Source organism: Hyposmocoma kahamanoa, unplaced genomic scaffold, assembly GCF_003589595.1.
Source record: "Hyposmocoma kahamanoa isolate Upper Pololo Valley unplaced genomic scaffold, ASM358959v1 192, whole genome shotgun sequence".
Classification (NCBI taxonomy): Eukaryota; Metazoa; Arthropoda; class Insecta; order Lepidoptera; family Cosmopterigidae; genus Hyposmocoma; species Hyposmocoma kahamanoa.
This window is the reverse complement of record NW_020653719.1, coordinates 8,266,181-8,278,207: the sequence shown is the minus strand read 5'-3', so window position 1 is coordinate 8,278,207 and position 12,027 is coordinate 8,266,181. Positions and strand designations below refer to the sequence as shown.

Here is a 12,027-nt window from a genome sequence, read left to right as displayed (position 1 = left end):
ATCTACGGCTGGCATTCTATACAATACCTAGACTTTGTATACAATGTATATGCAATGTGTATAACCGTTAAATTTTTTAAACTATTTTATACATTGTTTAAAGAAGCCTGATATTGTATGGAATTACGAGGTATTCTATACAGTCAGTGAATTAGACACATTGCCGTTAAAGTATACATACATATATCTGCATTATAAAGTTGCCTGAATTGACATATTTTATAAATAAGATAAATTTTGTAAATTTTATTGCTGTAAGAAATATCTATTTGTAGCAGATTGCTTAATAATTACTAAATAAACTGGGTCTACCATTCTTTCTTATTTCGACAACACCATTGAGCACCGCCAGTAAATATGGGCAAGTCACGTATAATCTATTTGTTTAGCTAAATGTAAACAATCTTGAGATGTCTTGTTAATGAAAAGTACATTTATAAAATTAATTTTTCTTACCTTCAAATATAAACTACAAATACTTAGCTTCATTTGAAATTGCATGCCTATTTTTATAACTATTGAGTTGTAAAGTATGTATCAATACTATAGGTGTTTGTATATGTTTGTGATTGTAAAAGAAAAGGGTATCTTGAAGTTCTAGTGTCTCGTCTACATGTCAAGTATAGACGTGACACTAAGTAAGTTCAGTGTTCCCCAGCATAATATGTGGGATACGGTACCTGTAAATAGGTGAATCCACGCCATTTTTGTACCAAACCAAGAGCATGAACTCATCGGAGGCTGTATCCGGAGTAGTGTCGCAGAATAGCGTAGTGTTGCCTCCTTCTAGTGCTTCCTGATTCGACACTGGGCCTGGAATGTGTTTGGTTATATTATTTTCATGTTCTGTGAAAGTGTTTCAGGAGGCGGAGAGGTGAATGCGTGAGTACACTTGAGTAGAAATGGGCAGTGAGTTAAAACTCAATCAAACCGCCCGGGTGTTAACCGGGTTCTTACCCAAAAAGGTTTTAATCCATTTTGGCCCGAAATCGTGGGCGGAAACGGCGAGTATTGAATTTAATATAATTCCATACTTATTAAAAATTTCGATGTAAAAAATCTTTTTTAAACGAAAAAGAGGCAACTCCACACAGTACTAACCTTGTAATCCTGTGGATTCTCACTGAATTGCATTGAGAAATTCACATCACGATTCGTAGTTTATGAATATCGATTCAATTTAACGTTTTTTTATATCAGTTTATTTCAATGCAATTTTCAAGCGAATCGATTTAATAGAAAGGCAAATCGGATCGTCTAGATCAGAAAGCAAGAAGCATTATATAATAATATAATTAAATTTAAACAAAACTTGATTCAAATATTTAGTTGTGAATTGATGTTGCCCTCGATTTCGGGCGTTAATGAGTTTTAACCCGATTTAAACCCGGAGTTAAGAAAGCGCCCGGGCGCTTGTCCATCTCTGCTCTTGTGCTTATTTGTTAAAATTTAAGAGTCTAATACTTTACATAAATACAACTAAATTGTAGGGTTGGCTGATATTTTAGATTACTTTATTATCAAATGTAATGTGTATCTGCTCGTACTAGATAACGTGGACCAAAAGGTTTTGATTACACTTTTATTATATATTGGATTTTGTGACAGTGTACAATTAAATTGTAAATTCTTATCGTATCGATGGCATACTTTATACTATTGTGGCCCAAAACTCAGCTACGTCGACCGTGTCACTAGCAGCCGCTATTAAATTCTCAAGCGTGCAGGTGTCAGAGCACGCAGGGCACGATATGAGATGGGCGATTGTTTGAATTGCACCGCACAAACAATTCAGGTTAGAACCATCCGAAAATCCCCACCTGAACAAATTGAACAAATTGTATTTACTCCGATCAACCTGAAACCGAAGCCTATTTAAAGACTTCCAGATCGACCATGGCAATTCGTGTCCAGGAGGAATACTCTTAGAAAGCGGGGCAAACGTAAGTCGGAAGTGTTCAATATTATATTGAAATTTCAATCAATGTGCTGCCATCTAGCGGTTAATTACTGAACGACGACGAATTGGAGTTATTAATTTAGTTCTCCAAAAAAGAAGCGACCATATTGCAGGGGCAAAGTTTACTTTCGTTTCTTGTAACAAAAAAAAATATTTTGATTGAAAATTTATTAAAATAAAACTCCGATAGTATGAAATACCACCTTAATTTTTTTGGTGCGGCTATCATTTTTACACTCCAAAACAGCACATTGATGCATTTTTCTAGGATTTTATACAATTAGCACGAAAGAATGACACAACCATACCATACAAAGCGATAATGACTGACCGAGGTCAGTTAGGTCTTTCGAGACCTATAGTTGGGACGCGTCTGACGCTAACAAACCACTTCTATTGTATTTATTGTTCTGTGGTTGCACCCTCCTGAGCTGGCCCATGGGGCAAGAGGATCGACACATTTGATTTGACATTTTATTGATGACAGAACAATTCTATTTAAAAATAAATAAATAAATAAATAAATAAATAATTAACGCACACACTCAACATAGCCCCGCACTAGGGAAACCCTGTGTCGCGGGTGCCATGGGCACACATATAGACAACCACAAATTACACCCAAACTCACGAGAGAAATAATTGTAGGCCATACAAATATTTCTCCCGGCCCGGGAATCGAACCTGGGACCTCTGCGTGGCAGTCCGGCATGGTAACCGTTCGGCCACGGAGGCAGTTGAAATATTAATAATAATCAATTTTTTAAATAATATCTTTCAAATATATATATTTTTTTTCTTTTTTTTTTCGCACACTCACCATATATATATATATATATATATATACATATATATATAATATCGTTCTATAATATCTTTCTATATAATAAATATAAATAATATCTTTCTTATCGTTTAAATAATAATCTAACAAGAATTTTTCGAAACTGTAATGAATACAAGGAATGGTATATTATGCAATGAGTACATTAAGCTATCTGGGTTTTCTAAATGTGAAGTTTTACCGTGAACTCCCGGGATGATCTCAAAGGCATGCGTACAAATCAGCAGGAATAAATATATCAGCGCCCAAGTGACGCGCATTCTACGGTCCATCCATGCTCCCACGCCGCGCTCCCATTGGTCGATCGAACTCGCGCCAGTGCTAGTTGCGAGATCTCGAATTTCGCGTGAGTCTTGATGGCGTTGATGGGCTCATAATGAGAAGTTTCTGAAACAATGATTTTCAAAGTGTATTTGATTGGTTTGTTTATATTTAAAGGGTTACAACAAGGTATATAGATATACAGATTGTCAAAATCCTTTTTGTAAATGTAACCTATGTCAGCGTACAAGTTTGTCATAATTATATCGAGTTCTTAGGTTTTCGCGATTGCTACGCAGAGGAAATGGAACTATTTTTTATTTTGTTTTTTCAAACAAATCAACGTTTCGGGCCCGTTACGGGTCCCAGTCAACTGTGACCGTGGGACCTGTAAAGGGGTCGAAACGTTGGTTTATTTATCGCGATTTAAATCCGGAAATATAGTTTAAAAACCCATCTCAAAAGTTTGTCGATTTACAAACGTGTGAAAATAGGTGAAATCCAATAAATCTTAGTTGAACACCCGTAGAAATGGTATATTTTCTTGAAATTTGAATGGGACCTTTAATAATGTACCCCCTTAATAAAAAAAGAATCATCGAAAAATTTTCACAAATGTCGTAATTGCGTAATATACACAAAAAAAGACAGTCGAATTGAGAACCTTCACCTTATTTTGAAGTCGGATGAAAATAAGAGATAATTTGTATACTATCAAATCAAATTCAAAATTCATTTATTTCAGACAGATACAGTCCATATTCTTATAATAGCTACACAATTATGTATGTAGTCCCATCAGGAACTACCAATATTTAAAAAACAAAAAAGACAAGTCCTCAAATTGAAGGCGAATGCAGTCTCATGCAATGAAGCATGATCGGGCAGCCAACCCTACCAGTCACGACGCGAAGGACGTCATTTCCGCTACCACGGATACGGCTAATCTACGAGGCAGCTCCCTTTCTAAGAATAGCATGAAATGTACGTGTTGAGTCACGTGCATTAATTATATGCGTTACGCAAAAAATTCATTTTGATAAATTTCGGTATTGTATTGCTCTCAGGTTTTATTACGCTCAAATTGAAATATATCTTTCTTTTAAATAGTCCTTTGAACTCTATTACTACATTCTTAAGGTAGGTTCGCTTGAGACAAATGAGTAAAAGCACTAGTGGTCGTCTTTGTAAAAAGCATTAAGAAACACTTATCACATACAATATTTATTTCAAATATCATAGATCTACTATGGATTTCTGTTATCCTAGTACGCAATAAGCTGTCTTTAGTGGATTCTTTTTGTGAATAAGTGACGGGACGAACAAATCGTGCGCCTGGTGGTAAGCGACATGCCTGTCCATATCAGTTGCAGTGCCACTCAGAGTTTTAAATCCCAAAGATCTGAGGGGCACTGCCACCGCGCCCGTCACATAAGACATAAGTTGACAAGTCCCATGTGCCCGTAATTTCACTAGCACCCTTACACTTACAGACCGGAACGCAGTAATATACTGCTTGGCGGTAAGAAATAGGGATGGTCGCAGTACTTCCCTGGACGAACTCTTTCACTCTACTGATATTAAGTTTTTGTTTCACTATAGTTTTAAATAAGATTTATACAGGGTTATTTGTAAAGTACTAAAAACCTCCCAGGACTATGTTCCTAACATCATAAACAACAACTTGTGTTCCATGAGTTTCAATAATTCATCAGATTTTACTTTTGTACAAAAATAAAAATTATTTAAATAGATCTCGCTCTAGTAGTGACATGTCTGTGCTGTAACAAAATAAAGACAGTACCAGTTAAGGACCACAGGACAGGACAGAGAAGGACGCTTGCACGTTTGAACTTACTGCCAAATACAGACCTAAAAAGTGTCAGATGACAAAAATGGGATAAATAAATGTGTTATGTTTTGTAAAAAGTCATGGAACAAAACTTGTTGTTTATAATGTTAAGTAATACAGTCGTGAGAGGTTGTTAGTATTTTAAAGTCTGTCTTTTTTGAAGGCGGAGTAAAATAACATTTGCAGGGTTGCCACTTTTCGTAAAATTTTAAATAGTCATGTAGTTGTTGTCAACAGTTTGGTCGATAGATTGTGAAAGTGGGTAAAATTTTTCCAAAAATGTCTGTATTGTGAATGTTACGACGTTTTAATGATTACTAATTGCATTATTGTATCTTTATTCTTAAACTGCCTCCGTGGCCGAACGGTTACCATACCGGACTGCCACGCAGAGGTCCCCGGGTTCGATTCCCGGGCCGGGAGAAATATTTGTATGGCCTACATTTATTTCTCTCGTGAGTTTGGGTGTAATTTGTGGTTGTCTATGTGTGTGTCCATGGCACCCGCGACACAGGGTTTCCCTAGTGCGGGGCTATGTTGAGTGTGTGCGTTATTTATATTATTTATTTATATTATTTATATTCTCATTTGGCAGTTGGCCTATTAATATCGAAATGAATTTTTATTCATGTACATTTTAATTATAAATATAATCATAAATTAATAATGACAGGCGGATTTGATTACGTATATTTAATTAAATTAAAATGAAAAATGTATTTATTGACATTTTTTGTGCAATAGCTCCAGATTTTTGTTATGATTATGAATGCAAAGTTCAAGCCCGAAACGAACGAAAACGACGAAAATTGTTCTGTGTGTTCAATCCTTGTATCCATAATTATAATAAAATGAAAACATTTGAAATATGTCTCCTATTTGTATTTTTCATAAACATAGTTCTAAATTACAAAATTTGAGAATTCAAATACACTGGTGCTCAGTAATTAGATGTATAATAATGGGACGAAGATGATTCAAATGAAGTAAGTTAGTAAGTAGTAAGTGATTAACATTCAGTCGATAGTCTATGTAATATTTATCGACAGCAATCACTAGCTGATTGCAAATGGGCAACAGTTTTGCGTTATGAACTGTCATTTTACTCCGTCAAAAAAGACGGACTATACAAATAGCTCTGCGTATACATTGCTCCATAAATGAATTTTTTGATTTTGTAAAGACGACTGTTAAGCGGTTTATGTTTATTCCTTGTACTATTGTTTTTATTCCTCATAAAAAATATACTATTCTTTTTGACGCTCCATTGTAAGAATCTTAATTTCATTAAACTTATCTCTCAAAGACACTCTGGGGCCCAGATTGTAAATATAATTATCAGCGTGACCCTCTTAGGGGGCTGCTATTAAAAATATAACTATATCTTAAGGGACTTAGACAGAATATAAATTAACAAAAAATGTATAAAGAGTGTAGGCATAGCTAGCTGTTCTTCGCTCTCTCCGTTATAATACTACACATATTATATTACATTACACATATTACATTTTCATCACACTTGCTCGTAAATAGTATGATTGCATGGCGGCTAACTTGACTCTAATGCCCCAAATAAAACCCTCGGGCCTTTTTTCCTTCCATTACAGCCATGGTCGGTAAGTACTTATTTTTTATTTGTAACACGACATACTTCCTTACATTTAATTTCAATTCAGCCACATACTACTTTAATACTTATTATTCTTATAATTGACTTCAATTATTATCTGTACAAAAATTTTGTTTACAATCTATCATGGCTGTATGCATGTTTACTTTTTACAACATTTTAGTTCGAGTTCTATGGAAGAATTTAACAAAAAACAAAATGCCCGCTGTTTGCAAAATCAATAATTGTTGTGTTGTGAACCATATTTATATTGTATTTATTTCATCGCAAATGTTATGAAAAACTTTGTATGTGTCACGGACAGTAAAAAAGTAAAAAGCTCGAATATAATTAGTATCTCGTTAGTAATTGCTTATTTACCGTCCTTCACAATGCACTATTTTTTATCAAGTGAGCTTTAAGGTGCTTGGTTATATTGTGTGTGGAATGAAAAAATCTCTTTGGGAATTCTATTACATTGTAATAGTCATTACAAAAGGTCCTAAATTGTACATTTATTTTATTTATTTAGTTCAGGCCACATGACCCATATAATATATGCCTTAAGTAATAACATACATACAATATAATAAAACACTATTACTAACTAATCTACACGAATTGCACAATCGCCGATACAAGACACCTTTCTGCCAAAGTTTTTCCTTTAATTATTGGACTAGTAAATTTTTATGTTTGTGCGTAGTTTGTCGGGGGTTCTATGTATAAAAACTGATAGTTTTGCATATTTCTAAAATGTATAGTATAATGTTGGTAGTGTTAGATTATTCAATATAACGATATTTTTTTGACATTGTACCTATTATTAGTATGCTTCAAGAGCAGACAAGATGCTAAAATCGCAAGACGCACTGAAAATGCCGGAAGGGTCATTGTTCTATGAAGCTTCTGATGAAAGGCGACTTACCACTCACGCTCAAAAGAAAACCCATAGACGTGTGCATTCTAACCATCCCCATCTACGGCGCACAAACCTGGTCACTGACAGCTCGGCAAAAGTCGAAACTTGGCGTCTGCTAACGAGCTATGGAGCACAGCATCTTGGGAGTCAAATTATCAGACCGAATTAGAAGCAGTGACATGCGCCCCAAAACACAAATCGCAGATGTGGGCCAACAAGCGGGTAAACCGAAATGGCACTGGGCGGGCCCCGTCTGCTGCAAGTCGTAGGTAAAAGCCACCACCGAATGGATCCCCAAGGACAGAAAACGACCATGCGGCAGATCAAAGCGTCGATGGAAAGACGAGTTAGACGCGCACTTAAAAGATTGGACCTCAGTGGCGCAGAACAGTGTGATACGGAGAGAGGGCAGGGAGGCCTTTGCCCAGCACTCGGACAGTATAGGCTTTTAATAATAATATAATAATAATAAATAGGTATAATAATACCTAAATTTTTCTTTTTTTTTGTTAGACATTACATTTTTGTTATTTAATTGACTTCGTACCTATGCCATTTTGGCTAATTGCAGAAATTCCATAAAATTATTAATACCATCTACCATGTACCTGTAATAACAAAAGAACAAATGAATTGTATGAAACGACTCAACAGCTTTCCATATAAAATGTTTAATGTAATTTGTTATATGTAATAAAGGTACGGCATCTGCGCTCTTTTCCCGCAAAGCGATACCATAGTTCGGAGAAGTTCGAGCACAAGGCGATATTATTTATTAAAAACGCACATAAAGCAAAAAAGACATTAAACAAACAATTAATACAATTTGAAATACTGTCACGTGCGAGACTGTGGTGTATGCAAAAGGATTCACTTAGCTAATGCCTCAGCCGAGTTCAGCCGTGACGTTGGTTTTCAAAGGGCCCCAAAACCGAATAAGTGACTTGCATCATGAATAGTATAAAGAAATATATGTATCTCGTACAAACCCATTTGCAATCTGTAATGAAAGCTAAGATTTCTCACAGCGTCCGATGTGATTATATTGGGTAAAGAGAATACGAGAATAATTTCGTTACTCAAACTAAGGCCTATGTAAAGGTGTTTGAAGAATTCACATATTTTATTTCGTTTCGGAAATATAGAATCGAACAACGGTCGATCTGACATCCACAGCGAAGAAGAACGAACGAAATGTACTATGTCCTGAGAACAACTGTATACTAATAGTCTTGCACGTAGATCTTTGTTCTACAGACGAGTCGATAATAGCGTTCATAACAATTTATATTACAAACTTATTGAAAAAATCTTACAAAATTACTAAACATTAGAAGTTATAGGCGGCTGCATAGAGGCAGAATATTTATTTTTTTCTATTTGACAAGAACTAGTCGCAGTAAAGCTTGTGAAAGAGTTCGTCCAGGGAACTACTGTCACTTTACCTATTGCTGCCGCCATACAGTAACTGAGTGTTGGTGAAATTACGGGCACATGGAACTTATCAACTTATATCTCAGGGTGACAGACTCAGTGGCAGTGCCCCTCGGATCTTTGGGATTTAAAGCTTTGAATGGCACTGCTACTGTTATGGACAAACGTGTAGTTTACCATCAGGCACACAACTTGGTCGTCGCATCACTTGATATTATAAAAAAAAAAACCTTACCTATTTCTGTCGCTAAGCCGTAATGTTAGCATTACTACGTTCAGGTTTTGAAGGGTAAGGGTGCTGGTGAAATTACAGGCACATGGGACTTGTCAATTTATGTCTCTGGATGACTCACATTTTTGTGGTTTAAAAGCTCTGAGTGGCACTGCAACATGGACAGGTGTGTAGCTTACCATCAGTCACACGCCTCGTTCGTCCCGTCACTTGATATTAAAAAAAAGTTCTCTCCTAGTATTCGATTTTAGGAAATTCATTGAGTATACAAATGTTGAAAATTGAAATTTTACCTATCCAGGGTGGATTTTATCCATTAAACACTTAGCAATTGGGCTGTTATTTGTGCAAAGTATTTCTGTTACAATGAATATTTATAATTTAAAATAGAATTTGAATTTCGCTACGTAAATAATAGTTATTATTTGAACAAACTGCGTTGGCTTAAGTCTTATTTGAATAGACGATCTCAGATTGTAGCTGTACATGGCTTTGACTCATTTTTTTTTTCATTTATTCCTTTTGACTCTACAACTGGTATTCCACAAGGTTCTAAATTAGGCCCTCTATTGTTTACATTGTTTCTAAATGACCTTATTAACTCTGTTAACTCTAATTGCCTCGCTTATGCCGATGACATAAAAATATATTCCTTAATAAATACGGAAAATGACTGTATCAACCTACAGGCTGATCTAGATATTTGAGATAGGCCACTATTCTAGAAAGTCGTCGATATAGTGGTAACACATTGCATGACGCACATTTTCACAAGGAGTTTTATTGCTGTTAAAAGTTTTCTCTGTTCTCGAAAATTTTATGTAAGTATAATAAAACAAATAGTAGCATAACTCCCCTCGTTTGGTTGCACAGCTCTTGCAATTCGGCTTTAGTAAATTCAGCACTTCAAATTGACTGACGCGTTAACCTCATCATAACACAGCTGTGTGACATTAATGTGTGATAGGAATTGTAATAAAAAAAAACATGGCTAATTAATTTTTATTTTTAGGAGATTAACAATATACAGTTAACATCACTTCTCTCTTCGTAATACACGTTAAACCGTTCTTATTAAAAGTGGCATAAAAAAGAGTTTATAATATAATGTTGAGTGGTGTTGGTTGTACAACTTAAATCTGTTTGTTGCTTGCGACATTAAACCTGACTAAACTTTAAGAGTTGAACGTTCACCGATCCTATAATCGGATTATAGAACAAAAACAAGAAAGTTCGGTCAGCACGAGCCGTATTCATTGTTAAGGTATGAATTTACATGATAACTATTAAGTGGATTATAATAATAAAATAGACTCACTGCTTCACAACCACAAACGGAGAAGTCATCGACGAAGGGGAAGAAAAAGAAACGGGAACTCATCTCTGGAGCTATGTCGTCAGTAACACCGAAGCGAGTTGACCAGTGCGACGAGGACGGTGTCAAAAAGGTGGAAAAGAAAAAGAAATACAAGAGTCGTAACCTTAATGGCACCGACCGGCTTGACTGGCCTTAATCATCTATTGTAAGTGTCCCGTCTTCATTATTCCACTAAGTCTTCGAATATTGTGGAGTATATACGAGTGAAGGCCAATATCACCCTGAGAGTCGAGGGGTAGGGAATGAAAATGTGAATTTAAATTCATTTATGGTGAAAGTATTAACTGAGCATCTGTCGATTTTCATGAAGGAGGAGTGTTGGCCAAGGAATGTCATGTATCAACGTTTCCGACACAGAACAATAAACACAGGAAAAGTGGTTAGTTAATGTCTTACACGTGCCAACTATAGGTCCCGAAAAACCTATCTGAGCTAAGTCCTCCATTTTCGCTTTGTATGGTACGGGATTTTAGAGAATTTTCACGAAAGAAGCCATTCTTTCGTGAAAATTCTCTAAAATCCGATAAAAAAGCCTTATTTTACTTAGTTTTGGAGGGCAAAAATGAAAGCCGCATCAAAAACATTACCCGTTATGGTATTTCATACCATCGGAGTCTTATTTTAATAAATTTTCAATTTTCTGTTTATCGAAATATTTTTTTTTACAAGAAACGAAAGTAAAGCTTATACACTTGCAATACGGTCGCTTCTTGTTTGGAGAACTAAATTAATAACTCCAATTCGTCGTCGTACGGCAATGAACCGCTAGATGGCAGCAGATTGATTGAAATTTCAATATAGTATCTAAACGTCGCAACTTGTAATAATGTATATAAATAGTGATATTAAATTATATTTACAATCCAGAAATTGTTATTTCTTTTTAAATTTGAATATCAAGATTTTGTAGTGTTTCAAATTAAGAATGTGTGAGTTTTGGCGACACCTCTGATAGTAATCGAGGCTTAAGGTACTTCCATTGTTTTTTTCTTCCGTGGTTTCCGAGGCCGAGGTTACCGGACACTCGCGTTACGTCACACATTGCAAACAAGACGTGTAAATAATTAGTGTTTTATATTATTATACATGTTAGTCTATACGGTACGTATTTATGGATCTTTGTAACCAATAAAATAAATCAAATAATCATATATCTATCGGCTTTTCAAAAAGAGTGAAATAATTTATTTTAGTCTTGAAAAGAGACACCGGGCTTTCTATTGGTTGATATAAACAAGTGATAACATGGACTGGAGCCCAATCGCGCTAAATGCGAAAGGAAAAACCAAATATAAAACGCTGTCAATGTGACACGTTGTGTACATTTACTATCGCACTAATTATTTTAACGTTTTAACTGCTGGTGTAGGATTAGTTGCGATTGCACGTTATATATTAGCTGATTTACAGTTGAAGAGGTTGAGTCTACTCTTTAATGCGAATAACATAAAATACAATGGGAATTTTTCAGAATTTTTCAGAATTCTGTTTTCTTTGGGTGCTTTTAAATATCATACAGCTAAGGAAAATTTCAC

At 35.3% G+C, this 12,027-nt stretch overlaps 1 protein-coding gene across 2 annotated transcripts in view; it reads right to left on the bottom strand.

Annotated features, from left to right (window-relative positions):
* LOC113226516 (hemicentin-2-like) overlaps positions 1-12,027 on the bottom strand; it is a 119,108-nt gene that overhangs the window by 17,183 nt on the left and 89,898 nt on the right. Inside the window, exons 2-3 of one of the 2 annotated variants that reach the window (XM_026459162.1) lie at positions 2,986-3,191; positions 681-813 (exon numbers count right to left, since the gene is read on the bottom strand). In XM_026459162.1, the coding sequence (XP_026314947.1) occupies positions 681-813; positions 2,986-3,076 (224 nt within the window). In that variant the 5' untranslated portion in view covers positions 3,077-3,191. Of the gene's footprint in view, positions 1-680; positions 814-1,650; positions 1,668-2,985; positions 3,192-12,027 lie in introns of those variants that run through there. The other variant, XM_026459163.1, reaches the window with a different exon arrangement.